The sequence below is a fragment of the Aspergillus welwitschiae genome (assembly GCF_003344945.1).
Source record: "Aspergillus welwitschiae strain CBS 139.54b unplaced genomic scaffold BDQ94scaffold_26, whole genome shotgun sequence".
In the NCBI taxonomy this organism is placed as follows: Eukaryota; Fungi; Ascomycota; class Eurotiomycetes; order Eurotiales; family Aspergillaceae; genus Aspergillus; species Aspergillus welwitschiae.
The window spans coordinates 230,982-258,784 of NW_020798720.1; the positions used below are offsets into that span (position 1 = coordinate 230,982).

At 50.3% G+C, this 27,803-nt stretch overlaps 10 protein-coding genes across 10 annotated transcripts; 6 read left to right on the top strand and 4 right to left on the bottom strand.

The window, feature by feature from the left end:
• Positions 1-210: 210 nt before the first annotated feature.
• Positions 211-2,109, bottom strand: BDQ94DRAFT_147902 (class I SAM-dependent methyltransferase). Its single transcript, XM_026767097.1, has 6 exons — positions 1,497-2,109; positions 1,325-1,429; positions 1,187-1,227; positions 683-1,123; positions 598-628; positions 211-550 (listed from the first exon to the last, which is right to left on the bottom strand). Exons 1-6 carry the CDS (start codon positions 1,758-1,760, stop codon positions 344-346), a joined length of 1,089 nt encoding a protein of 362 aa, XP_026624033.1. The 5' UTR covers positions 1,761-2,109; the 3' UTR covers positions 211-343.
• Positions 2,110-3,223: 1,114 nt separating this feature from the next.
• On the top strand, positions 3,224-4,662 carry BDQ94DRAFT_180718 (FAD-dependent oxidoreductase; the record flags this gene model as incomplete). Its single annotated transcript, XM_026773697.1, has 3 exons — positions 3,224-3,327; positions 3,420-3,457; positions 3,511-4,662. Exons 1-3 carry the CDS (start codon positions 3,273-3,275, stop codon positions 4,660-4,662), a joined length of 1,245 nt encoding a protein of 414 aa, XP_026624034.1. The 5' UTR covers positions 3,224-3,272.
• A 724-nt stretch (positions 4,663-5,386) lies between these two features.
• Positions 5,387-6,718, bottom strand: BDQ94DRAFT_64156 (DUF3632 domain-containing protein). Its single transcript, XM_026776243.1, has one exon. It carries the CDS (start codon positions 6,613-6,615, stop codon positions 5,575-5,577), a length of 1,041 nt encoding a protein of 346 aa, XP_026624035.1. The 5' UTR covers positions 6,616-6,718; the 3' UTR covers positions 5,387-5,574.
• A 1,484-nt stretch (positions 6,719-8,202) lies between these two features.
• Positions 8,203-8,611, top strand: BDQ94DRAFT_172455 (uncharacterized protein; the record flags this gene model as incomplete). Its single annotated transcript, XM_026771959.1, has 3 exons — positions 8,203-8,322; positions 8,391-8,477; positions 8,540-8,611. The coding sequence occupies 3 exons, from the start codon at positions 8,203-8,205 to the stop codon at positions 8,609-8,611; spliced, it is 279 nt and encodes a 92-aa protein (XP_026624036.1).
• Positions 8,612-9,068: 457 nt separating this feature from the next.
• BDQ94DRAFT_180722 (sugar porter family MFS transporter) lies at positions 9,069-11,196 on the bottom strand. The gene is made up of 4 exons (XM_026773699.1): positions 10,892-11,196; positions 10,094-10,791; positions 9,795-10,035; positions 9,069-9,720 (listed from the first exon to the last, which is right to left on the bottom strand). The coding sequence occupies exons 1-4, from the start codon at positions 11,079-11,081 to the stop codon at positions 9,257-9,259; spliced, it is 1,593 nt and encodes a 530-aa protein (XP_026624037.1). The 5' UTR covers positions 11,082-11,196; the 3' UTR covers positions 9,069-9,256.
• Positions 11,197-11,782: 586 nt separating this feature from the next.
• On the top strand, positions 11,783-13,370 carry BDQ94DRAFT_147908 (NAD(P)-dependent alcohol dehydrogenase). Its single transcript, XM_026767098.1, has 3 exons — positions 11,783-11,821; positions 11,888-12,004; positions 12,069-13,370. Exons 1-3 carry the CDS (start codon positions 11,798-11,800, stop codon positions 13,020-13,022), a joined length of 1,095 nt encoding a protein of 364 aa, XP_026624038.1. The 5' UTR covers positions 11,783-11,797; the 3' UTR covers positions 13,023-13,370.
• BDQ94DRAFT_180726 (transcription factor domain-containing protein) lies at positions 13,061-15,779 on the bottom strand. The gene is made up of 4 exons (XM_026773700.1): positions 15,618-15,779; positions 15,447-15,541; positions 13,408-15,356; positions 13,061-13,337 (listed from the first exon to the last, which is right to left on the bottom strand). Exons 1-4 carry the CDS (start codon positions 15,747-15,749, stop codon positions 13,099-13,101), a joined length of 2,415 nt encoding a protein of 804 aa, XP_026624039.1. The 5' UTR covers positions 15,750-15,779; the 3' UTR covers positions 13,061-13,098.
• Positions 15,780-16,352: 573 nt separating this feature from the next.
• On the top strand, positions 16,353-18,894 carry BDQ94DRAFT_180730 (DUF4246 domain-containing protein). The gene has a single exon (XM_026773701.1). The coding sequence runs from the start codon at positions 16,358-16,360 to the stop codon at positions 18,755-18,757; it is 2,400 nt and encodes a 799-aa protein (XP_026624040.1). The 5' UTR covers positions 16,353-16,357; the 3' UTR covers positions 18,758-18,894.
• A 593-nt stretch (positions 18,895-19,487) lies between these two features.
• On the top strand, positions 19,488-21,477 carry BDQ94DRAFT_180732 (general substrate transporter; the record flags this gene model as incomplete). The annotated part of the gene is made up of 5 exons (XM_026773702.1): positions 19,488-19,590; positions 19,676-19,799; positions 19,924-20,387; positions 20,447-20,687; positions 20,748-21,477. 5 exons carry the CDS (start codon positions 19,488-19,490, stop codon positions 21,475-21,477), a joined length of 1,662 nt encoding a protein of 553 aa, XP_026624041.1.
• An 866-nt stretch (positions 21,478-22,343) lies between these two features.
• On the top strand, positions 22,344-27,029 carry BDQ94DRAFT_180735 (ABC-2 type transporter-domain-containing protein; the record flags this gene model as incomplete). Its single annotated transcript, XM_026773703.1, has 6 exons — positions 22,344-23,176; positions 23,231-24,920; positions 24,974-24,989; positions 25,045-25,676; positions 25,728-26,122; positions 26,172-27,029. The coding sequence occupies 6 exons, from the start codon at positions 22,344-22,346 to the stop codon at positions 26,929-26,931; spliced, it is 4,326 nt and encodes a 1,441-aa protein (XP_026624042.1). The 3' UTR covers positions 26,932-27,029.
• Positions 27,030-27,803: the final 774 nt, after the last annotated feature.

The window sequence follows — 27,803 nt, forward strand, 5'->3', positions numbered from 1 at the left end:
ACCCGTCATTTACTACTAGTTTGCTGGATTATGGGATCGTACATTCTGTTGTGCTCTGTATTCATTCTACAGTCGTATGGTTGGCACGGATACCTCCTATATTGATTCTTTTGGTGAACTAAGGAAGGATTATTTCATGGGTTTGACTAGGAATATATAATTCGAGAGGACCTATGGTCATTGTTGTGAATAACCACTTGGAATTGTAACCAGAGAATCATATCATGGTACAGTTCTCATCTTAAATGCTTGTAACTCATTATTCATCATATGGTACATCAGTCATGGGGTATAAAGCGAAGTATACAGATACATAAGTCAGTGAGACCAGTTGACAGTCAGCCTATCGGAAAACAGCACCATTCTCAGGCTTCCGAGCGTAGACAACGGTCACTGGTAGATAGGCGTGGGTCTGGTAGTCGCGCAGGGAGGCGCGCATTTGAGCGAGGAACACCTGCGCTCGCTCGTATGACCATTCCAGCGTGGAAGTGAGAAGACGAAGCATGAAGCCCTCTACCCCACCGTGCAGTCGAAGCTGGTTCCAGCGGCCCTAGACAGTGTTAGCAGTAGCAGCACTGACAAAGGACAATTACTTACAAGTTCATGGAGCTTGGGGTCTGCACTCCACCTGTTATAGTCGTCAGCCAGAAGAGATACGCGGAAACAGAGGAGCAAGACCTACGCGTTCATTGGCCATTGGAACTTGTTTTCCACAACGCCAACAAAACCTGCATCCCTCAGACGTGCGGCGCTCTGTTCCCAGATTTTGAAGGTTTTGCCAAACTGCTCTCCGGCACCAATGACGGTTTGTCCCCAGAGTCGGTAGAAGTGATTTGGGGGCACGGTCCCATCATCCGCGACCGGCTCGACCGAATGCTCTACCACCTCAATGTAACCGCCGGGTTTGAGGCAACGCCAGCATTGCCGAAAGAACTCGTCCCAATCAGGTATGCAGCCAAACAATTCCCGCACGTGAATAAAATCGAACTGGTTTTCCGCATAGGTCCACGGGAGCGTCACATCGTCAATCTCAAACACGCAGTTCGGAGGGACGAATGGGGGCTGAATCGGAGATAAGTCTACTCCGGTAACTTTGGCACTGGGATATTCATCTGCCATGTCGCTTGAGCCAAAAGTCAGTATTCGGTACATGGTATGGACGACGGAAGCAATAGTGATCACGCACGTAGCCCATATCCCGGTTCCCGTACCCACATCAAGGATTTCCTGCGATTTATTCTTAGACAGTTGTCGACTCGGGCTTTCCAAGAGTCAGGAGACCTCAAAAAAGCCTGCAAGATGCTTCAAGCGACGCCAGCCATACCTGTGGATTCGAAATGGGTGCTAGGTGTAGCTTCCCGTCGAGAGTCAGACAGTACATATGATGCGCCAGATCTTGCTGTTCATTGGCGATGTCATCGTTGGGGCCCTGCAGGTGGAATCGTAATCTGTTAGCCCACAGCTGTGGACAACTCCCTCGAAGCCGAACAACCCACCCAGTAGGCTCCATCACGATACGAGTGATAGCGACGGCCATACTCATATCGGTAGTCGGTGATGTAAGTGGACAAGGTGATTGTGTCATCGCCGATCAAGGAGTCCTCGCCGTACGCGGAGTCATCGTCCGCGATGTTGTCCTCGCCATCGCTCATGCGGGTTGACATATCGACAGAAGAATAGACACGGTGTGGGGTATCTGTGCTGATGCTCAAAGGGATCTCAGTGGTAAGGCTATGTTCCTCGCAGCGGGAAGAGGTCATGGCGGCGATCGGGAGCCGAGATCTGTGGACGGTTGCGGAGATCTCCTCCGTACGGGGCACACGAACGGTTGGGGCAGTGCAAGGGGGTGTTTTCCATGAAACGAAAGCAGGAGACCCAGCACCGTTGGAAATAGGAGAAGCGGGGTTCAGATTTGAGGAAATAGTGTGGTGGTTGCGATGATGCAAAACTGCACAAGGAGGCAGAGAGGATCGACCGGAAAGATCGAGAAGAAAGGGGGAAAGCCATCAGGTGCAGCTGGAGAGAGCGGAACCTGAGTTGAGCGGTCTGCAACGCCCCAGGCTGGAGATGAAGGTTTACTGTTGATTGCAGTGTGGAACGTGTTGAGGGTGAAGCTGTTTGAACGGACAGATGGTACCTGCCCAGTGCGGTTTAGTTGCGTGGATGATCGGCTCTCGGCCGTTTCGGAGGGCCTCGGGCTGCTCGGCCTCAGGGTCACCTGCGGGGGCGGTGTGACCGTCCCTGAGCTGTGAGTGGTGGCAGATGCCGGTTTGAGTTTTGCTGCTTGCTCCTTTTCGGGTTTGTTCTCTGATTTCTTTCCGATCGGATGCAGTAAAATGCGGGTCACATGGCTTGCAGATGCATCCGCTAGACCACCTTAGGTTTAGCCTGCACAGCTGATCCTGCACGAGTGGCTTAGTCATGCTACCGGCATTTGGCTGCAGAATCCGGCAGTGCAGCCACTCCATTGGCAGAACAACGTGCAAGTCATGACGATCGTCGTCTCCTTTTTGGCTGCTCTGCATGTCTGCAACCATCTGGCAATGGGGATTGTGCCCCTCCCACCGGCGTCCGTCTGCCTCCGCCCAACAACACACTAATGCTGCGTTCTTGACGTCACCAGCTCGAGTCCGGCTTCCCTCAAGCCTGCAGCTTTAACGCACCATTTTTCCTTCTAAAAGAGAGTTGTACACCTTCTCACAACATTCAAAGAATATGGTGTATCAGGATTCATGGCGCGTGATGGCACAATCCATAGTCTACGGACGTGGTGATGTCCAATTGTTCCCACTGTGTGGCCTACCCGTGATGGGTAGTAGCAGCCGCTTATCAGTGGCCCAGACTAGCACACGCAATGCAGTCATCTCGGCACTCTGCTAAATGCCGTGACCCCTGGTATTGTCTGGGGCCTAAAGTCCCCATTCGGTGCTGGACAATGTGATGATTTAACGGTAATGATCACTATGCGCGGCACTGTAATAACGTGGTACGGAGTACTTTTCCTGGTTCCACTGGGGTTCGCCTGTGAGATCCGCAGATTGGCGAAGCCTTAGTGGACAAATCACAAGAGTGTCATGAGTCGCGGAGGCCCATCATGACCCTTGTGTGCGTAGAATCTCTACTTCCGTCATCATGGATTTTTTGACATGTTCCACACGTCTGCTTTTATCCTTCCAACCCACTGTACATAGTTGGACCATCTCTCTGCCAGCCCACGAGCTTTGTTTTTTGTATCCACTCGAGGTCCGGAAGCTCTGTGCACCTTAAATGACATGATGGCCCCCCCGGAGCCGAAACTCTCGACCACGGTTCTCGTTGTGGGCGCAGGTAAGGCTTTGGTAGTCGCGTGGGACTTCCAACCTCACGATGAAGCCTTGCACCAAGGATCCGGACACATAACGCTGATTGATTATGATTAGGTTCAACTGGACTTGCTTTGGCTCAGGGGTTGAAAAAGGTAGTTATAACACCTACTTCTGTATTCCTCCTAGCTGAACCCTTTCCGTTTAGGCTGGGATTCCTACTATTGTGGTAGAAAAACATGACAGCTTAGATGCACATAACCGTGACTGGAACATGGGCTTGCACTGGGGCGCAGGCCCTTTGCAAGCTCTCTTACCAGAAGAGCAATGGTCACGAATCCAGTCAGTCCAAGTCGATCCTAATGAGCCTACAGCAGAACAAGATGCTCTCAACTTCCTCAACGGACAGTCCGGAGAGGCCATGGCATCCATCCCTGCGCGTCTTTTCTATCGGTTGCGTCGTCGGAAACTCCGAGGCCTGATGGAACCAGGCTTAGACATTCGGTATGGCCAAAAGCTCCAGGATATTCAGTGTTCTGCCGACGGCGAACATGCCACTGCCATATTCGAAGATGGCTCGTCCATTTCAGCTAGCATTATAGTGGGCGCTGATGGAGCTCGCTCGACGACACGACACGTCTTGCTAGGGCCTAACAGAGGGGAGGTCCGCCGGCTTCCTTACTGCGCAACCTTTGTCCAGGCCCAATACTCCGCAGAGCGTGCTCGCTACTTACGACAGTTCCACCCTCTTTACATCGCTGGAATTAATCCTGCGGGGTATTTCTCTTTCTTCGGCCTACACGACGCAACAGATCGCGAGAGACCAGAAACTTGGACTTTCTTCTTCTACATATCATGGCATTCCTCCCTGCAGGAGCAACGGGAGACAGCTGGTTGGAGTAACGCACAAAGGCGTGAGCAAGTCAAGAAGTTTGCCAGGACTTACACTGATCCTTGGAAGAGCGCGTTTGAATGGCTGCCGGATGACCAGCAAGTCTGGCACATGGGCCTGAGCGACTTTGACCCACGCGAAAAATCCCATAGGTGGGATAACCGAGGGGGGCGGGTCACATTGGCTGGTGATGCAGCACACGCCATGACATATCAACGTGGTCAGGGCTTGAACCATTCCATTACCGACGCAGCCAATTTGGTGGAAGCAGTGCGACGGTTTGTCTCTGGAGCGGCAACGCGGGCTGACGCTATAAGGGAGTATGAAGATGAGATGATTTCCCGCGCGGGGAGTGAAGTCGGCCTGTCTACTGTCAACACGGCAATGCTGCATGACTGGCACAAGGTGTTACAGTCACCGGTAATGACATCCGGCATGAAACGGTCAACTGAAATTATAGCCAATTGAAGGCAGTGTTATCACCACTTCCATTGACCTATGCACAGCGACAACTTTCCACCGATATCTGACTTAATGATACGCCTATAATATAATACAGATATTCATATACCTCAACTTTCTAGCATAATATTTCGAATTACACATCCACAAATGAACCATCAGAACTTGAATAATCACAGATACCCGGACATGTATCTCAACGAATTCAAACCTTTACACACGAAAGAAGGACATTCTTCTACCCCGCATTTGAATATCCCGGTCTATCCGGATGATCTCATTCCCATAAGCCTAGCCCATTCCTCCCATTCTGCAGCAACCAGCGCGCGCTAGTCTGACGTTGCAGAAAGTGCCGTCCCGCCTATTCACTGGCGCTGATCTCTACCGAAAGTAGTCGTAAGTTTAGCTGGTTGTTTAGCGACCGTTGGCAGAAATCTTCGTCTCCACTTTCGGATGTTACTGCTGATAAGGATACGGAAAGGGTAATACTATTATAGATAAGGAGTATTATATGAGCTCTGCTACATGATTCACCGATGCAAGCAAACAATTCAATTAATGGCAATGCATTTCACTGCTTCCACTAGCAAGGCTTATGACCTGGAAGTCATGGATAGAACGTAGAGCGGGGTGATTCTAAATGGGCGGAAAGGGAGTAATGGCTGAGACAATCGGTGTAAATGAATCAATCAATAAGAGAAAAGACTACTTAGATCTACCCTTTGGCTACCCATAGTTCGAGATTTTACAGGCTATACTGTAATTATTCCCGACAGAAGAGATAATTATTTGACCAGATATTGGTAATAAGGAGCAGAGAGGGTGGAAATTACGTCGAAGAACTGGAAAGGCTGAGAAAGGAGAAGATGTTTTCCGAGTCCAAGCCTTCTTCAAACCTCCATCCCAATTCCACTACTCTTACACCTCAACCCGTGCAAGAGCCTTTAGACATGAAAGATACTTATCCTTATGCAGACCATCTCCACCATTCTTATAAGCCCTAAGGACCTCCGAATTTCTTTCCTTGATCGTATTGACCATATACTGGATACCATCAGCAGCAAGCTCCTCCAAAGCTTTCTCATCCGCCTCCTTAGATTCATCCCGAATCTCATGAAGTCGCCTCAGCCAGAACATGTATCTCCATGGAGAGAATCCCATAGGTGATCGCAGTCCGAGATCCGATTCAACGAACATCTCACCACCCTTGCTAATATGGCTCGGACAGTCATTCCAATATACATCTGATAGCAAAAGGAGGTTGTGATTTGCTGTCTTCAGCCAAGCAATAGCAGAGGGTAGCAGATGAAACACCTCCAACTGCTTAGTGCTTCTATTGACGTCCTCCTCATCAGACTCTTTCCCTGAATGGAGTTGCACAGGGCTTTCCAGCAGAGTGCGGAAGATCAAGAGAGCAACTTGGCACAACTTATCCTTGGCAACACGCGTGGAGGCAAGTTTAGCTAGGAATGTAGCAAAGTTGAGCCGGTGGGTTCCCGACATAGATGCACTGTGGTTGATCCAGAAGTTGGTCATATCTCCAACAAGGAAGGGGAGATCGTTCCACAGTGTGCCGTCGACAGTTCGTGCGATGTCGATTCCATTGACTCCGCGTGCGGGTCTAGTTAATGGGCCCATTCCTTGAATGCGAAGGATGTTGAGGACTAAGCCCTCGTGTTCGGGGGATTCTGACGAGATGTTTCGCCCTAGCTCGTAGTACATGTACCATAGGGAGTGGATGTGACCCTCGAGAGAGTCAACACCATCTCCGATGTCGCAGTAGCGGCTGGTAACGACCCAAGTCCGGTTGCTGAAGGCTATGTCTCGAACTTCTTGGAATTCGCCCTGAGCGATGGCCCGTCGTGTGTCTTCCTGGTCTCTGCGAGCATAGTCGATCGCTGCGGTAGAAGGGCTGTCTTTTGGGAGGGAGCTCAGTAAGGAATCACGGAGGTGGTCCATTGTGGTAGTTGGCAAAGTGGAATTTGGATGATGATTCAATCAGACTTCAGATAGAAATAGAAGGTAGCAAGGACGTGGAAGAGTTGTTAGAATTTGATTGTTGTGAAATTATCATCTACGAGGGGACAGAGGATTCTCTCTTTTGGGAAGACCTTCTAGACCCCTGCTCCTTAGGCAGCAACATAGGGCCTGGCAAGGCTGACGGCCCAATCTGTAATTCTGGACTCGTGTAGAGGCTGACGGGCTTAACTAGTTCCCCTGTTTGCTTGTCGATCAGCCGCAGCTAAGACAGAAGTAGTTGCTAATCATGCAACTATCCACCAGGGACAAGTCACAACCCCGCATTGCTGCGAATAAGACGGCTTGCAGGGCTGAGTCGTACTCGGGATGTGATGAGAGCCCTGCATACATTAGCATTGTTTGAGGTTACATTAAATGTGACCAACTTGATGCTTGGTTCGAGAGCCGCTCTGGATCGTCAAGGGGCTAGCCTCATAGCAGCATGCATACAGGGAATCTGTGAAACAGACATAATCGATCATCACAACTCCTACTAAGAATGTAACCCCATGCAAAGTATTCAGCAAGACTCAGGTCCGGACCGGGACGGAAGACAAAGCACTGGGCGCATGAAGGGAATTGAGTACGACGAACTGCCGATGATTGTGTGTTGCCTCAAAGTGCGTTAGTGCTTATGTACCACTGATGTACTGTTGATCCTCCAGAGAGCGCTGTTTCCATAAGGAAAAGAAATAAGGATTTTTAACAAGTGAGATCTTCTTTAACACTCCAGACAGTATTTCTGAGCCTGGAAGCTTCATGCAAGCTTAGTGTTGTAGACTAACATAGATGCATCTCCACCCGTGCGGTCTCAATTCAATGTTTTTGTTAATACCTGGCGAACCTGCAGCCAACTCAATTCACCTCCTTGTTTCAAGGGTTGGCTTACTCAAGTTGCATATAGGGTGTGTCTGAAGCTTACAGTGTTACATCGCCCAATCGCCCTATTCGGCAGGACTTACGTCCCAGCCCTGCAGCAGGACACAAGACTACTTGTGCAGAGCCAAATGCTTGACCAATTCGAGCAAATCCACTAGTCACTGTTAGCATTGAGCCTTATGCTATACCCCGCATGAACGACATCTCAGCGAGTGGAGGGTCAGGAGGATCTTTCCTTCTTCAAGCGTCACCTAAGATGTAAGGCCACCCAGGACTTCAATATCCTGCTATAAAATGGCTTACCAGGATCCTTCTGTCCGGACTATCACGCCCCAGTCGTATTACTAACAATCTCGACTACCTCTAAGAGATCACACGAACTTCCAAGTCAATATGCTTCCTCCAGTATATGAGGCATATCTGTCATTGGTTAGCTTAGACTATCCCTAGACCGCAGCTTTAATGATAACCGCATCAAAACGAGGATAGTATTTGTCAAGAATGGCATGAGTACCCCGAACTGGCAGTGTATATAAGGAACCTCCACGGCGCTCCAATTTACAAGATATCAATCTCATCAGCTCAACAAATTACCTCTCTTCTAACTACTCTACACCACCGCAACTTCTACAAGCCTACATCTTCAAAATGCAGCTCACCAGCATTGCCATCATCCTCTTCGCCGCAATGGGCGCCATTGCCACCCCTATCACGGCCGAGGCGGACAATCTCGTTGCTCGGGAGGCGGAGCTTAGTAAATACGGAGGAGTAGGTTTCCTTTCTTCCATGTTCTCTATCGCTGTAGAGATGGGACTAACATATATGAACTATAATAGGAATGCAGCGTTGAGCACAACACCTGCACATACCTAAAGGGCGGAAAGGACCACATTGTCAGTTGTCCTTCGGCTGCTAATTTGAGGGTATATCAAGACTTCTGCTTCTATTCTGGTATGATTGATTTATGCTAATGTGTTATCTACAGTGCAAGACTGAACGTCATCACTGCGAATACGACGAGCACCATAAGACGGTCGATTGCCAGACTCCTGTTTGATTGGGTTGATTCGGTTTCACAGGGACATAGGCCGATTTCTGGCTGTCTTGGTGTCTCTCTAGCTTGCCATAGGCATGAGATTTCTTCGTGTCTTTCAACAATGCCCGATTATCTTGTGTCATGGTGAGATGGCGGTGAGTGAGCTATGGATTTGGTCCGTTGCTGGGGTTGAATACGTTAGTTGTTGTTTGTAATTCTTGTTATTATCGCGCTATTTTGGTATCTAGCTAGCTCTACCTCTATCTCAGTGTTGTCTGTTGATTTGCTGTTATTATTTAGGGTCATACTAGTAGCTGTATCCCTAATGGTGGCTAAGTGTGTTGGCCAGCTGGGCAGTATCTATTACATAGCCAATTCTGTATACTATAGGACTCACGCAACTGGAGCCTTATTTACCTTTCCAGTTTAGGAGCCGCTAATGGGATCAGTATATCTGGGAAAAAAGCAATAGCGAATAGGGTCTCGTATTCATCGTCATCATTATTGTCGGAAAGACTAGCCCTGGTGAAGGGAGCTATGTACCCTGGTTCTGCTCCGTAAGCATAGACATATTTCTTCAAAAGAGTATGACGACTGTACCGCCACGCTGATATGCGATGGGCCAGTGCTGCCTGCAATATTGCACAGCACACAGACTGATGATAATCACACAACATCCTTCCTATAATCTATCCGCACGTCAGAAGCCTCCCTCGCCTCCCCATCAGCATCTGCAAACGCTGTATCACCAAACAACTCTGCAACTTCCTCCAGCGTGCTATTGGCCGTCTCAACATAGTAGAAGTGTACCAGACCTGCAGAGAAGAGACAGAACCCAGCAATAACAACGTAGAAGTATCCGTTGATACCTGCGAACGCATCCGGAGATACCATGCCGATGATGAAGTTGAAGATCCAGTTGCTGGTAGTAGCCAGAGCCATTCCTTTACTGCGGCCACGCAAGGGGAAGATTTCAGCTGGTAGCAGCCATGGCATTGGACCCCAGGTGAAGCCGTATAGGATGTTGTATAGCATAACGAAGGCGTATTGACCCTTGGCGCGGACCTGGACGTCTAGGTCTGCCTCGGTGAAGGCGCAGACGATGCCAAGCAGGACTGCCATTCCGATACCTGTTTTGATGCATGTCTTAGCCGGGTGCTTACAGTGTACATGAAGGTATCGGGATGGGAGAAAATGGACTCACCTCCAAGGATTAGTAATGGTTTCCGTCCCCATCGGTCTGCTAACCACCAAGTCGAAATTGTGGCCGCAGTGTAAGGTAGTGCATTGGCTGCGGTGTACAGAAGGGATTTTCGCTCATCGAAGCCGGCGGTAGCAAGTGTGCTGGGAAGGTAAAAGGAGATGATGTTGATTCCGTTAAGTTGTGCAAACATTTGGACAGTTACTCCGACGATGGTCCGCTTCCGGTATCGGGTAAACATTTCCTATCTATCATCAGTCTTGCCCTTGCACGTATGCCCGCCACGGGCGAATAACACTCACCATCCAAGATGACTTTCCTAAGTTGGTTTCGAAGATAACTGCTTCTTCGATTTCCACAAACACCTGCTGCACATGTTCCGCTTGAGTATCGCCATTGGCGTGAAGGTCAGCGACCGTCTGCAAGCTTTCTTGCATAAATCCGTTTTTGGCCAGCCAACGAGGTGTCTCGGGGAGAAAGAACGACATGGCCAGAAGAATGAAGGAGAGAGCAATCTGGATGATGAATGGACCTTGCCAGGACATTTCACTGGGCAAAAGAAAATTAAATCCATAATCTACCCAACATGAAAGCATGTATCCTGCAATCTGAAACGTGTATTCAATTCCCACCATTAAACCACGACGATGCGGGGCGGCAATCTCAGTCTGAATGATAGGTACTGTCATGGAAAGAAACCCAACACCTAGACCTTGAATGGTGCGACCAGCAATGAAGGTGCCAAACCCAGGCGCGAAGATCTGAATGAACGCACTGAAAAAGTAGATGAACCCGCCAAGACGAACACATCGCTTGCGCCCCATCATATCGCCCAAGCGTCCTGCAAGGAGTGCACCCACCGCTGCGGACGCTTGTAGACAAGCAACAGCTATCCCGGTGATTGAAGGATCGACTCCGGTTGTTGAGCCGTCAGCACCGCCGTAGTCTTTGAAGAAGCGAGCTACAAAAGCTGGATTGACGAGGAGACCTGACATGATTCCTATATAGCACAGCTATTAGCAGCGACTCAGATTGACTCGGTTATCTGAAAGCCAGACAGAAGAAAGGTATACAAGAGTTGTACCCAAACAGGGCATCACCTAGACTGCCGAAACCACATGTTGCATAGAGCAATGGGGTTCCCTTGAAGGGATACCAAGCTCTCACCTTCGTTGGCTTCAGCTTTCTCTCCGGCCAGCTCTGCTGCTCTACTTCCCGAGCAGCCACGGCCTGTGCAGTGCGAGTCAAAGCGGCATTATCCGCCGGTAGAGAGGACATTTTGGTAGCCATAGTGCCAGAAAGATGACCATCAATGAGTCAAAGGCCAGTGCCAGGTTGACTCCACGATTCTGAAGACCGAAACATCTTAAGCAGTTGTGGCCGTCGCTCTATTTCTACCCCAGAGCATTATGTCCCGTGGGGAAGCAGACCTTTTCTCCAGGCCCTGAAAGTGGAGCTGGTTGTCGGGATCGAGCCACTGTAGTCGGCCATCCGGGGTTGGCCCGCTCGTGTTGTTTTAGCTCAGCGACCAGTGTGAGTGCCGACCAGTTGCAACAAAACTCCTGTTCCGTCGAAGTGGGAATTCTTCGGTCTCAGCCAATAATTTCATCTCATTACCCCGTAGTCACGGTCGACTTCCGGGACTGAATTTAGCCTTCGTAATACAACAACGATGCCGGTTGCTGGAAATTGTAAGGGTTCTCGTACCGGTTCCGTGTGGTTTCGGTTCCGAGTCCAGCTTGGTCAGTTCCGACCCCACTCGGTTCCGAGGCATTTATCCCCCGCCGTGGGATGGCCTCCTGGTCTCAACAAACTGCCTCCTTTGGTAAAGCAAATGGCTCATTTTGTGGGTACGGATAGGGTGACTTTTTTTTGAGACAATCCGCCGGAACCGACCTTATAGATGGCATGACCTCCAGCGTGGTACGACTCGGCCAGAAGTGCCCTGTTAAAAGCCCTGACCAATCCCTGAGATCTTGTTGACCTGTACACAATACTTGGCTAAAATGACTCCTTCAGGAATCAATCAGGTCCGTTTCTTTATTATATCTGCACATAGACTCGCTTACTGACGTCCTCGGTCGGTCTCTGTACAGGCTTTCGTTTTACACCCCGGGGGCATATTCGATTATGAAGAGCGTGTTATACCTAATCTTCAGACGGACCGCGACGTCATCGTCCAGGTTATCGTGACTGGCCTTTGTGGCTCCGATGTAAGGCTTTACTTTCATTCATCGTTTTCCTTCCAGCTTGGGCCGCAGCTTACCATCGACCTAGATCCACTATTGGCAGCATGGCCGCATAGGGCGGTATGTGGTCGAAGCCCCCATTGTCCTTGGCCACGAATCCGCTGGCATTGTGGTGGAATGCGGAAGTAAATCGGGTTTCGCTATCGGTGATCGCGTAGCCCTGGAGCCGGGCATTGCCTGCAATACCTGCCATCATTGTCGCGCGGGGAGATATAATCTCTGTAGCGCGATGCGTTTTGCTGCCACACCACCCTATGATGGGACACTGGCGACCTACTACCGTCTTCCTGCAGAATGCTGCTACAAGCTGCCAGCACATGTATCCTTGCAACACGGAGCATTGGTCGAACCGCTCAGTGTGGCAGTGCACAGCTGTCGACTGGCAGGAGATATGCAGCAAAAGTCGGTCGTCGTCTTTGGCGCTGGCCCAGTCGGTTTGCTCTGCGCATCCGTTTCCCGCGCATTCGGCGCATCGACAGTTGTAGTTGTTGACATTAACTCCGACCGACTCAGCGTGGCACAAAAGTACGGAGCCACGCACACGTATGAAATGAGCAACGAATCCCCAGAAAACAATGCTGCCAGAATTTTGGAAGAAATGGAGCTGGACAATGGGGCCCACATTGTTTTGGATGCCACCGGCGCCGAGCCTTGTATGAACTGTGGCATTTCAGTTCTTGCGTCGGGTGGAACATTTGTGCAAGTCGGCTTGGGCAAACCGAATCCCTCACTGCCGGTCGGTCAAATCTGTGATAAAGAGGCCATTTTTAGGGGGAGTTTTCGGTATGGTCCAGGAGATTATCGAACAGCTATTGGGCTGCTGTCGTCGGGTCGGGTTGTTTTAGAGGGTTTAGTTACCCACGAGTTCCCTTTCACGCAGGCGGAAGAGGCTTTCAAGAACGTCGGCAACCGACAGGGTATCAAGACTGTCATCTATGGACCTGGGGCAGATGAAAACGCAGCGAAAGCAACCTTGACCTAAACCGAGCTCAATCCTCCTATCGGTCCGTTATATTAAATTGTAAGGCGTTTCGCGTGCTAGCTAGATTCGCGTGGCTTCATGAATCCGTTCCGGCCCATGACATGTCCCATAGCCAATACAGCCCGTTATCACCGAAGGCTTCCGGGGTGATTTCTGGAACTCCTAGGGGAAAGCTAGGGTCATTCCAGTTATCTCCGAATGACCCATGCCACGAGCTATCAGCCGGGGCGTGCTCCTGAAAATCAGGCAGCTGTTCTTGACTTCCTCTCGCGCCGTGTGTGTCATGGAAGCTACCATCCTTGCCAGAAGGAATGACTATTAAGTAGAAAGACACTTAGTTTCTCTGGATATATCATAGGAACAGGAAGACGACAATTGCTCTCACCATTTTGGACTGACGCTAAACTCTCATTCAACCGATCAATTCTGCCATAGTCTGGCCATGTCGTCCGCCGTAAGGAACTGTCGATCGGTGTTACTGTGGCATCCAGGGGCAGTCGCAGAGTGTCTTCCACGGAAATGGACGCTGATCCCGTTGCGGATGTGTGCCCTGTCTGTTGACTGTTTCCTGTGACTGGAGCCAAGATAGTTTCCGAATCGCGACGAAGGATTAGAGTGACCACGTTTTTCAAAACGGTCGTACTTTGTCTTGATAAAGCTGACCGCTCACCCAAAAGGCTCTGTAGACGTAAGATCCGGGTAATTGTGCGCTTTGCCACTTGCGTTGTGTCTGATAATGGGTCTGATAGAGCCATGACCGCTAGTACAATTGCAGCATGGAAAATATTGATGGCAAGGAAGGCGACAAGATGACTATCTGTTGCCAATTGAGCAAGTACCGGCACTTCGGTGACACGCGACGTTCTGAGGGCAGCATTCCACCAGTGCATTGAACTTTTGACCGGCTCAATAGGCGACATGGCTTCAAACGGTGACAGCTTTTGAGCTGGTGAGCCTGCTTCAGGGTGTGGATTGGGCGATTCTGTCCCAAGTCCTGCGCCCGAAGTGGGATGGCTTATCGACAGATGTCTGACTTGCCTTGCCAGCAACGGCCGGTGGAGGACAATGAGAATATTGTCGTAGGTCAATTGCAACGACAAGGATTGTAGAGCGTGCGCTCTTGCACTCGGTCCACTGCCGGGTTCGAAATCCTGGTCGAAGTCCAAAGTCAAGTAGCCAGGAAGGTTACTCTGCCACTTCTGGAGATTCTGGGTCGCTTCTTTCACTAGCTCAATGTAGACATCTCCAGTCAATGCCTTGGAGGAACCTGAAGTGCGCGAGCCAAAAATGAACTCCAGAGCTGGAGATGCCAGAAGGTAGAGGGTGTTTAATTCTCTTTGGTAAGGAGAATAGCAAATGGTGCACCCTTGCTCCGAATTTGGTGTAATAAAATATGGATTCTCCAGATTATCCGCTGGCATGCTGAGATTACAGTCCTTATCATTGATGCCCAATGGCCGACCGTAGGTGATGGACGCAAAACGGTCCCAAGTGTATATTGTCCACCAGACTCGCTTCCGTTCCTCAATCTCCTCAAACTTGCCTGTAGCAGATTCTCGGTGTAGCCCCGCAGCCTGGGACATCTTGATAGTTGCACCGAGCAAAGAGAACGACAAGTTTGGCCGACCATGATACACATGGTGTGACCCAAAGAGAATCAGCACTTGGGCTGCTGTCACCGAAGACTCATCCATCAATTCCACGACATGCAATTCGACAAGACTCATGAGATCGGCACTCAATTTTCGCCACTTACTACTATCGGCTGCATCCGTGACGGTTCTTTGTGATCGATACCAGGCGCTCATCCCCAGCATGACTGCCAATAGCAGCAAGAATGGCTTTTGGGAAGGATGAGCAAATCCGTCTGTAATAGACTGTAGTCTTGAACGAAAAGTCGGTTCGTAAATAACAAGAGAAAACCAATGAACAGAGTCAAAGTATTCCTCGATTAAGGAATATGTCACATCCATGGAAGGCAAATGGCGCCCTAAGATCGATGAGATAGGGCGTCGCTGGCCTCCAGCTACAGCGCGCCGGTCAGCAACATCTGTGCTATTCCACGATCCTGGAATGGCGGATGTGGATTGTTCATCGATGACCTGCTTATCCAGCTCGTATATTTTCTGGGCGATACCCATTGTAGACTCAGCTTCGCCATATTCCATCAAGAACTGCGCCTGATGCACCTCTTCAGATAGGTGTGTGTCATTTCTCTCGGTTCTGGACGTCGAGGGGCAGTTGCTATTAGTATTTCCATTTTGGGATTCGATCTCAACAAGTTCTGCTGACGTTCTCGTCTGCCGCCGGCGGCTTTGCAAAGCTGCTTTTGAGCTACCGAGTGTCAGTGAATGCAGGGTTTAGTGACCCCGCAGAGAGAAGTGGAAGTGTTTTTGTCATGCTCGTGAAGATGGAGTGACTTACATGCGATGTTTATCCTTCGGCCTCTGAGGAGCAGGGAGCTGACGACAAACCACCTTAGCCCGTGCACACAAGGAGCAAGGCCGGAAAGGGTCGCACTGCAGATGTCAGATAATTGGATATCATATTCTAGACGTTGGTAAAGAATTGATAAGGGGAAAGTATCGCGCTTACCCGAGTTTTATGGCGACGGCATCTTTCACACGCATTACTGACTCGGGTCGGCAAAGGTGAACGAACATGGCTTGTGTTGCTTGACAAATTGGTCCCTCCAAGGTCGAGATCTGCTCGTGGTCGACTAGACATAATCAGAGTATGAGCTTGATGGAAGCAACCGTTTGACGGGACCGGGAGAAGTGAGGAGGAAGTACTACAATCCCGCACGAAGTGGTGTTCATTTTGTCCGCGAAGGGTGTTCTCCGCATCCAAGCGGCGGCCCGAATCGGGGAACCTCCACGGGACACTAAAGTTTATGGATTCGGATACAGAGTTGATCCGAGATCCCCAAATCTATTTCGAGCAGTTTTGTTTACCACATACATGATAGCTAATAATACGCCTATCTGGGCAAAAGTTTTCTCTGTTATGAACGGCCTGAATTTGACTCCTATCAGAGTGTCAATCTTGACAGTGGAGAGGAAGCCGTTTATCAATCAATGTCCGTATATATATAACAGTGTATCAGCCATCATCCACTAAACGAGGCGAGCTGTATCTCCATAGGCTAATTCAACCACCAGGGCAGGCTATACTAGTCTGGATACAAAAGGAGCTTAGCTGTTCCTGATCCCTGTCACCAGCTGACCCTTTGAGTCAGGCTTTCCATCTTTGAACTAGTATTGCTACAGTGTTACTGAATATTTAAACCTCTTTTCTCACCCTCGTCTCACATCCTCCAATCCCATCCTAGTCAAATGTATCTCTCCCCTCGTCGGTTGGACCCCTCTCCTGTTCGCATCGTGTTTGGTGATTCCTCTGCCACTGACACAGATGATGAAGCAATCCAGGAGCCCACCCTCATTTCCTTCGATAACAGCGGTGACGGCCCGCTTCGGGTGCCCGGATTCAATGGCATCTCATTGAAATGTGTGCTCCCGCCCGACGCGCGCTTTGCCCACGGCATCGAAGAGTGGCGCCAGGCGCCCGCCGTCACTGCACGCGAGCTGGCAATGACAGCGGTAATGAACCGTCTGACCGACCGCCCGAACTGGCATGTCGATGTCTTCGATGATGTGGTCGTGGCGCGCTGGCGGCAAGACAACACCGCCTCCATCGCGATGAATCCCCTCCTGAGTGACCGCGCCTGGGACTGGTGCGTGAGGGAACTACGCGATAAGGCGACTGAATATCGGCAAAATGGACACATTCGTGTGCTGGACACTGGGTCCTGTGTTTGCAAGTCAGATCATGTTCCTGCGCTTCGAACGGGAGACCTGGCCGGGGAGTTCCGACAGGCAGTGAAACCGGTGGTCTGGTCCCTCATGCAATCCGAGTTGTTCGATCAGGGGTCATGGTGTGATTCAAGTATCATTGACTCGAACATGTTTCCGCTGGTCTATGGGCGGAGCTTGGTCTTGAATGATGGGGGTCGAATAGAGGTAGAGAATATTCTGGGCGCGTATCAAAGTGCGACGACCCTTGCGCCCACTCATGTCGACAGAAGAAAAGATTCGGCGTACGTCCAGAGGCAAATAGAGGAGGGCCAAGGGCTGCACATGGGGGTGCGTGCCGACTATAGAAGAGCGCCCCACTATCGATGGAGCACGAATTATCAAACTCTGCCGTCTGAAGTGGAGTTTGTAGGGGATACAGGATCAACGCAGGTGCGCCTCACCTCATACATCAACAATCTGCACCCGGAACACCGGGACCTCTACCGTGCAATCGAAGTGCTGGTGAGCCGGGCGATCCCGTTGTGGAACGACTGTCTAGTGCGGGGACAACGCGGCTGGAAAGATGTCATGAATCACGGCCAGTTGGGGCCGGTGCCGCTACGGATTATCACTTATGGGATAGAATGGGAGAATGAGCTTCCTGAATGGCTGCTCGCGTTCAGAGTCCCCGAGGAGTGGAGGATAGAGGAGTACTACGAAGCTCGCGAAAAGCTCTTGAAACGTGCCAAACGTAAGAGGGACCAGTATCCAGACTGGGATCGATATGTGGACGAATGGCTGCGAAGATATTCGGACATAGTAGCAGATGAAGACAAGGAGCTGCCTCCCCCAGAGTCCCACCTCTGGCAACGCGCGAAGGAGTATCTCGAGCTCCCTGAGGATGGATCGACCACGCCCGTTCCTGTTCCGGACGACTGGCAGCAGTACCCCTGGGTTTATATCAAAAGCAAGGCCGAGCGACTGATGCGATTTAGCCACCCGGAGCCAGGAACGGCATTCTCTTATGAAAATTGGAAGAAGGGGCGACACAATGACCGAGTTGTGGTTGATCTAAACCGCAAGCGGGATGACTGGCATCGGCATATACCCTATCATCGTATACCCTACAAACCAGTCACGCCTCCCCACAAACGATATACCATTCGGCTTCAAGACACCTTCCGCTCGCAAGGATTGCAAGTCATTGTGAACACGGAGGAAATCGAGCTTACCCCTAAGAGTCCGGACTACGAAGGAACGGACTGGCACATGGAGGGCCAACTCAACGAACACATTGTAGCTGTTGCCATCTTTGCATACGATACCGACAATATCACTGAGCCCCAGATCGCCTTCCGCCAAAACACCAAGCTTGATAAACGCTTCTACCATTATAGGGTGTGGGCAGAAAAAGGGCAAAGGTGGGATTATCGGTGGCCGCCGCGGCACAAATATGGGAAAGTTGGCTACTCCGAATTGGGAGAATTAGCGCAAATCCTGGGATACTCGGAGGACGATCTTATCAAAGAGTCAGACAGACAATGGCAGGATAAAGGTGCAATTTCGGTCACGCAAGGGCGTTTGATCACATTTCCCAACGTCCTAGAGCACCGTGCCGAGCCCTTCTCCCTCGCTGATCGGAGCCGCCGGGGTCATTGCCGATACATCAAGTTGTATCTGGTTGACCCTCACTATCGCATCTGCTCCACTCGCAATGTACCACCCCAGCAGCATCACTGGTGGGCACAGGGCGTAGGTGAGGAACTGGGCGCTGCCGGAATACCCCAAGAGATAATTGATCAGATTATAGAAAATACTGGCAACTGGCCTATGGGGGTGCCGGAAGCACGACAACACCGCCAGGATTTCTTGAAAGAGCACAACTGGAATAACCTCGTTTGGAGGGAAAGAATAAATTATGCGTACTTCAATCATCATTGAGGATTAGAACGGAGGCAGTGGTAGAAGGTCTGTCCGGCGTCGGAGGGAGAGATCTATCTACAGTGACGAATCCCTCAACTGGTAGCAGCCATTTTCTATATATAGGTAGTAATGAACTCAAATCCTCTAAGACGGTCTTGCAAACGACCTTCAAGCTGGTATTCGTAGCTATCATAGCTTACAGCTGGCGCATGACGTGCATGTGTTGAGTCGGAGAGGAATATCCACAGAAATAATCAGCTACTGCTCGAGGAGAAGAAAGACGATCTCTAATTTCAACCAAATCAAGAGGGTCGCTAATGCTGCAGTATCTTGTAAGTGATGATTAGGCAGTGCCTGCTTAGCTGAACCCCTCCCACGATGGCAAGTACATTGATGGTTTTGGGGTAAATACCTCTTTAATTGCCCCATCCTCTGCTACTAGAGGGTCGGAAAATGATCTTCGCTCTGCCGCAACAAGAAGGACGCCATTACCAAAATGGCGATCCACTGACTCTGTGTATTGACATGCAAGCTGCGACTGACGTCATCCTACACTAACTAGTCAGCCATCTAATCGTACCGAACATACGCCGAAGACAGCATGAGAAATTGGAAAGTGCTCTCTGCTAAGGTACAAGTCGCAGTACCCTCGACCGTGAGATATGATATATCATGTCGGCCTGTTTCCCTCGTTGGGTTTCAACACTTGTTCTTCAGGTCGATCAACCCCGCACTTTGTTCAATGTGCATGGGTCAATCAAGAATGAGAACGTCACGGTGCCGTGTGTATTTTAGCGGAACTTTGCCGATCGCCCGAAGCGTCGGAGAAATATCCTGGTTGACGCGACGAGGTTCGATATCCGGGGTCTGGGGTAATGTGATGATATGGGGAAACAGTGAAATGCGGGGTGCAGATTTACCATAGCATATGTTGAGCGGCGAGACCCCTTCATCCTCCTACAGAGCTGGAGGAGTCTCTACTCTTCATCGTAGACAACATAATCGAAGTGCGCAATCTGACCGTTGCCGACCATGAAAACCCCCCAGGGCCAAGTGCTCTGTATATTGATGACCATAACATGTGGCGTCTCATACCTGCTCTATGGATATGACCAGGGATTCATGTCAGGCGTGCTGTATGCTGTCATCACCTACCTCCAGTTATGGTTCTGACTGGTATGCAGACTTGCTCAGGATTTCCTTCAAACAATGGACAAGCCGTCGACTTTCATGCAAGGACTACTGTCCAGTCTTTACACTCTGGGGTGCTTTTTCGGTTGTGTCGGAAGCATATCGTTCAGTGAGAAGATCGGCCGTAAGAACCCTATCTTAATCGGCACAATCCTGATCTCCATCGGCACTGTCATTCAAACAGCTGCATACTCGCCAGCTCAATTTATCGTCGGGCGGATCGTGGCTGGGATGGGAACCGGACTGAATACGTCCGTGATCCCAGTATGGCAGGCCGAGACTCTCCCGGCAAAGAAGCGAGAGCGATTCGGAGCCATTCAGTATGTGTTGGTTTGCACAGGTACCACCATCAGCTACTGGATGGCGTATGCTCTGTCCTACTCCGCAAATAGTGCTTTTCAGTGGCGCTTTCTTGTCGCGGCGCAACTCGTGTTTGCGGTGCTGATAATGTGCCTTGGTATATATCTCGTGCATACTCGCAACAACTGTTTCGGTGCCAAAGCTGATGGTGTGCAGTTCCATGGATGCCGGAATCCCCTAGATGGCACTTTGTCCACGGGCAGAGAGACAAGGCCCTGTGTACACTAATGAGAATGCATGGGACATCGGATGAACAACAAAGCGAAGTCCAAGCAGAGGTCCATTTGATCCAGCAGGCTATGGAGCTTGAAGCCAGGCATGGAGCGACCAGATGGGTTGATCTATTCAAGAATGAGCCACGCACAGAAAACCTCCGAAGACTCATGCTTGGATGGTGGTAAGTCGCGCTTATCAGTCCTTGCGGGACGTTCCGGCTGATTGGATGTATCATATGCAGGCTGATGTTCATGGTGATGTGGTCTGGCGTCTGCAGTATCGGCTATTACATTTCATACTTCTTCGAAGTCTCCGTCGGTCTCAGCCATAACTTGTCCCTGCTTCTTTCCGGGTTCAACGGTCTTTGGTATCTCTTATCAGCATTCATCCCATTTTTTGTGATCAATCATCTAGGCAAGCGGCGGTGTATAATGATTAGCGCTGCCGGCATGTGCTGCTGTTTCCTGACAATGTCACTAACGATCCGGTCGGGCACGTTTGCAGCCTCGATTGTCTGCATTGTTGCCTTCTTCCTGTACTACACCTTCTTCGCACTGGGATACCTGGCAATTCCCTGGTTGTACAATGCGGAGATCATGCCTCTCCACCTGCGATCCCAGGGGACAGCTCTGACAACCTCGTCGAATTGGATCTGGAACTTTGCCACCGTCATGATGACACCCTCGCTCATGAGCCAGCAGGGATGGAAGGGGTATCTAGTATTTACGGTGTTTAACTTCTGCTTTGTGCCGGTGATCTATCTCCTATATCCGGAAACGACTGGCCGGCGGCTTGAGGAGATCGACGCGATATTCTACGGGACTTCGGTCTTGGTGGCCCGAACGGAGTGGGCCGAAAAAGGCCGGTTTGAAGCCAACCCGCTGGGAGGAGTCATCCAGGGGCTAGAACCTTCGCAGAAGGAAACTCAACACCACGTGGAGTACGTCAGCTCCTACTCGGAGAATTGTTAGCAAGATTCAGCACAGGCGGCTTTGATTACTTTGTAATTGTGCTGGTTTGGGCATCTGTTGCACCTTGTGGACGATTGTGCATTTTTATCTGTTTGGAGCGGACGAGGGATTACCCAGCTGCAGCGTCATGATGCAGGCGTATACCAATACTCCGTAATGTCCCTTTAACTCCGTGACACACTATAAAATCCGAAGTAGGCCCCGTAACCTGATTGATTGCTAATTCAGGGTAGAACAAGATCCACTCCATTGGTTGTCAGCGTTTTGTCTGGTGAACGCTCGTCAGACCCACAGTCGGCGAGTCGGGATTTCCAACGCCGACTACTGGAAATAGATAACCAAGACTCATAAGCCTTTCAGACTTTGAGCCCCCCGGGGCAACCGAAAGGAACCAGCCAGTGGGGAGGCACCTGAGTTGTGCCTGACCAGGCAGGACATTTTGCTGGATCCGGTCGGTTCCCCCAAAGCCGAATGCCGATAGGGTCGCGGCGGCTAAGCTCGCGCCCGCAATTTGACATAAAATTTCTTATGCTCCATCTGGCACTGCGGGAGCCAATAATCTAGTATCACTGCCTGTTGCTTCTCGTCTCGGAGGCGACCACTTCCGGATGTATCAAAATCTGTCACCGATTTCGCCGTGGATGTGGAGCTCGTAGGGATTCGACAGGCTCCACTCACCAATTTGAAGAACAAGATATCAAGGGGCGTGGTCGCTGCCTTGCGTAGAGAAGGTTCTGAAGCATGTACTATTGAATCTTCACTTTAACCATAGATGCCCGTTGCTGTGGCTCCATAATCTGCTTTTTACATCTTTCTTATACCCCATAGTTATTCTTTTGCGCTGAAAAGCGTGTAATTTTCTAATCATGGATCCATCCCACCGGGATGGTGCAGATGAGAATGATCTCAGCCTGCAACTCACCAAGACCCAAACCGCCTCCAGTGTGGTCACCAACGAGCAACGTCGTGCCCTCACCAATATCGCCTCTGAATTACACACCGAGTCGCTGGCCGCTGTTATCACCAACGAGAAGGCATTAGACCCAAGCCACCCCCAGTTCGATCCGTATCAATGGGCCAAGGTCACCATCCGGGCCCTGGACGCCGAAGATATTGATGCCCGCCAGCAAGGTATCCTGTTCGAGGATCTGTCGGTCCATGGATCGGGATCTTCGCTTCACCTCCAGCAGACGGTGCTGTCTACCCTCATGAGCCCCTTTAACCTGGCTGCTTCGGCATTCCGCAGCAAGAAAAGCACTCGCCGCACGATCTTACACAGCCATGATGGTCTTCTGGAAAGTGGAGAGCTGTTGCTGGTTCTGGGTAGACCTGGTAGCGGTTGCTCTACCTTTCTCAAGACCATCAGTGGACACCTTCACGGACTGGATCTGGACCCTCAAAGCAACGTCCAGTACAAGGGCATTGCATTCAACCAGATGATCAAGGAGTACCGGGGTGAAGTCCTATACAACCAAGAAGTCGACAAGCATTTCCCTCATCTGACCGTTGGCGAGACACTCGAGTTTGCTGCTCACGCACGAGCACCTCACAACCGGATCGGCGGTCTGAGTCGGGCGGAGTACGTCAAGACGAGGGTCCAGGTGATCATGGCGTTCTTCGGACTCTCGCATACATACAACACCAAAGTAGGCAACGACTTTATCCGTGGTGTCAGTGGTGGTGAACGGAAACGTGTGAGGTAAGTCATTCTGAAAGCTGTCATGGTAATATATGGCTTACTGAAGTCATGTAGTATTGCCGAGATGGCTCTATCGAGGGCCCCTATCGGTGCCTGGGATAACAGCACACGCGGTCTCGACGCTGCCATGGCCCTCGAATTCGTCCAAGCGCTTCGCCTTTCTTCTGATCTCGTCGGCTCCTGTCATGCTGTTGCCGCATACCAGACATCCGAGTCAATGTATCAGCTGTTCGACCAGGTCGTGGTATTGTATGAAGGTAGACAGATCTATTACGGCCCGCAGCAAGAGGCTGCCCAGTATTTCGAGGAAATGGGCTGGGAGCGACCGCTGAAACAAATCACCCCTGACTTCTTGACATCCATCACCAATCCTCGGGAGAGAATCGCTCGGAAAGACATGGCAGACAAAGTTCCCCGGACACCAGCTGAATTCGAAGCTTACTGGAAGAAGAGCCCACAATACCAAGCTCTCAAGGCCAAGATGCACAGCTATAAGGCGAGATATGCCCCAGGCGTCGAACTAGAGAAGCGATTCGGTGAAAGCAAGCAGGCGCAGCAAGCGAAACACGTCCGTCCGAAGAGTCCTTACCTCCTCTCGATTCCCATGCAGATCCGGATATGCCTCCGACGAGCGTATCAAAGAACACGAAATGACCTTCCCACTACCTTGATTACCGTTTTCGTTCAAATCGCACTCTCGTTGATTATCGGTTCGATCTTCTACAACACTCCCGCCGCGACGGCTGGCTTCTTCCAAAGGGGAGCTACACTCTACTTCTCGGTCCTGATGAACGCTTTGATTACTATTAATGAGATTATGTCACTCTACGCACAACGCCCTGTCGTCGAAAAGCAGGCTGGGTATGCATTCGTGCATCCCTTCGCTGAAGCTCTCGCGTCAATCATCCTCGACTTCCCCATTAAGCTCTTCAGATGTATCTGCTTCAGTATCATCCTTTACTTTATGGCCAACCTACGTCGAGAACCTTCCCAGTTTTTCATCTACATCCTGTTCCTCATTACTACAATTGTCACGATGTCTGGCGTCTTCCGAAGCTTGGGTTCTGCGACCAAGAGCATTGGACAGGCCATGGCCTTGGCAGGAATCTGTGTTATCTGCATGGTTGTGTACACTGGCTTCACCCTTCCTCAACCATACATGCATCCTTGGTTCAGCTGGATTAGATGGATCAACCCTATCTTCTACTCGTTTGAGGGCTTGGTGGCAAATGAATTCCATGGACGGAATTTTGAATGCTCGGAGTTCATTCCCAACTACGCCAGTCTTAGTGGAGACTCGTTCATCTGCTCTGCCGTGGGCGCTGTTGCGGGAGCACGAACTGTCTCGGGAGATCAATTCATTTCTTTGAACTATGAATACTCCTACCATCACATCTGGCGGAACTACGGAATTCTGATTGCCTTCTTGGTGTTCTTCAATGCTCTCTACCTCACCATTACCGAGCTTTCTCCCGGAGCGAAGCCCACGGCTGAAGCATTGGTGTTCCGTCCCGGACATGTTCCTGCCAATCTCCAGAACGATGAGGAAACTGGAGCGGAATCTGTGCAAGCTGTGACTGACGGAGCAGGAGAGTCTGATCTCGGGGCTGCTGAAATCCCGGAGCAGAAGGAAATTTTCACTTGGAAAAACCTGTCCTATGATATCCCCGTGAAGGAGGGAACACGGAGGCTTCTCGATGAAGTTAGCGGATTTGTCAAGCCGGGAACTTTGACGGCTCTTATGGTATGTCCCGCTCTCACTACATATGAAGTCTCTTACTAATCGTTTGATTATAGGGTGTTAGTGGAGCTGGTATGGCGGCCTTGATTATGGAATTTCTTGATCAGTAATAGCTAATTGCTTCTAGGTAAAACCACTCTACTGGACGTCTTGGCACAGAGAGCTTCACTTGGAGTCATCACCGGCGAGCTATTCGTCAACGGCAAAGACTTAAACGCAAGTTTCCCTCGCAAAGTGGGCTACGTGCAACAACAAGATATGCATTTGGCACAATCGACAGTCCGTGAAGCACTTCGCTTCAGTGCTGTTCTGCGCCAGCCAAAGACCGTTTCCCTCCAGGAGAAATACGCCTACGTGGAGGAAGTGATCAAGATGCTGGACATGGAAGATTTTGCCGAAGCTGTGGTTGGAAATCCAGGAAATGGTCTGAACGTGTGCCAGAGAAAGCTTCTGAGTATTGGTGTTGAGTTGGCAGCCAAGCCGGAGTTGCTCATCTTCTTGGATGAACCTACCTCTGGTCTGGACTCTCAGAGTGCGTGGGCTATTTGTACCTTCATGAGGAAGCTTGCGCATCACGGACAGGCTGTCTTGGCTACGATTCATCAGCCTAGTGCTCTTCTCTTTGAGCACTTTGATCGACTGCTGTTCCTGGCTAAAGGCGGAAAGACGGTGTACTTTGGCGATATTGGCCAGAAGTCTCAGACGTTGCTGAACTATTTCCAAAGCAACGGCGCCCGTCGTTGCGAAGTCACTGAAAACGTGAGCTCTACTACACCCTTACCCTTGAAATATGCAAACTGACCTTACCAGCCTGCTGAATACATGCTGGACATTATCGGTGCCGGTGCTTCTGGAAAGTCGACCATCGATTGGGTCCAGACCTGGAATGACAGCCCCGAACGCAAGGAACTCCACGCCGAACTGGACCGCATCTGCCAAAAGGGCGCATCGCTCCCGTCTCGCGACGAAACCATCGCCGAGTTTGCCATGCCTCTGACCAGCCAATTCTACTACGTGACACAGCGTGTGTTCCAGCAATATTACCGGCAGCCCGAATACGTCCTGGCCAAATTCGTTCTTGGAATCGTGTCCGGTCTCTTCATCGGCTTTTCTTTCTGGCAGTCTGATAATTCCCAGCAAGGTTTCCAGAATGTGCTTTTCAGCTTGTTCCTGCTGTGTACCATCTTCACCACCCTGGTTAACCAGTAAGTGCCAAACTCACTTTTATAGGAGACTTCAGACTAACTCCATCAGAATCATGCCCCACTTCGTCGCGAACCGCGCCCTCTACGAAGTCCGCGAAAGACCATCAAAGGTCTACTCCTGGAAGATCTTCATCATCGCGCAATTCCTTGCCGAAATCCCATGGCACATCGTCCTCGCCGTCTGCGCCTGGGCATCCTTCTACTTTGCCGTCTTCGGAGCCGATCAGTCCCCCGACCGCATGGGACTGATCCTACTCTTTGTCATCCAGTTCTACATCTTCGCCTCCACTTTCGCCCAGTTTATCATCAGCGCCCTTCCCGACCCAGCACTCGGTGGTATGCTCGCCGTTTTCATGTTCGGTCTCTCCCTTATCTTCAATGGTGTCATGCAGCCTCCGTCCGCCCTGCCCGGCTTCTGGATCTTCATGTGGCGTGTCTCCCCGCTGTCGTACTACATTGCCGGTATCTCCAGTACTGCTCTGCATGGTCGTCCGATCGTCTGCTCGGATAGCGAGCTGAGCGTGTTCAATCCCCCGTCTGGTCAGACGTGCGGTGAATATCTCGCTGATTACCTGACTTCTGCTTCAGGTAGATTGTATAATGCTAATGCTACTGAGAGCTGCGAGTATTGCTCACTTCGCTCGGCCGATCAGTATCTGGCCGGTCGGGAGATTAGCTGGGATGATCGCTGGAGAGATTATGGTATTTTCTGGGCTTACATTGTCTTCAATATTTGTGCGGCCATTGTGTTTTATTATCTCTTCCGCGTGAGGCCGTACAACAAGAAGACGAAGGCCAAGAGGGCTTGAGGTGTGGATTGTTAGGTCAATGCGTTAATGTTTGGATATAGCATATAGATGGGTTAGATAGACTATACTTGCATAGCGTTAATAATTTCCATTGAGGCATCATTCTGGTGCTCTTGAGTGCTTAAAAGTGAAATCGCTTTGTGATATGAAATTTAATAGCAGTGGTTGTGAAATGCATAACTGCCATAATGCCTGTGAATTCAGTAGAGAGTTACCACCCCGCTGTGTCCTATATTACACTCTAAGGCCCTCATCGCCCTGGCGATGTGAGTCCCCAAATAGAACGATGCGATAGGTTCTCACAAGCAACATAGTCTTCAGATTGATGAAGCCACATTCAATAATTGCAGTGCACGTTGCTGCTTACAGGTAATACGGCTTGCAGAGTCACCGTGGTTTGATTCACCTATACCTTCCCAACATCTCAACCTAATAAGACTCTCTGGCCTCTCTTTCTCCTCTCCTTTCTTCTTCCTTCCATTCAAGAATCAATTGCATTCATCACTTATATATTATACTACTGTCTAAACTGTGTTTCAATATATCCGCGTTCCTAGAGAGATACATCTAAGCTTCCAACTGACTATAACAACAAGATCCTATCGCGTCAGACAAACTCCAGAAGCCAAAGTACCATCACTAAGTGTATGCAGCATCTAGTCTCTATCGTTGTATATCCATCCTCAAGTGATAAAATGCTTTCCGAGGCAGATAATGAAGAGCTATCGCCGTTCTATAAGATAGCAGAAAGCAACTCTTGCCATGTTTGGAACACAAACACGTTAGCTATCGGCTGCACCATTAATCCCACCTTATATCCGAATATACTGCAATGGTGCTTCCTGTTATTTACCACAGGAGACTGATAACCA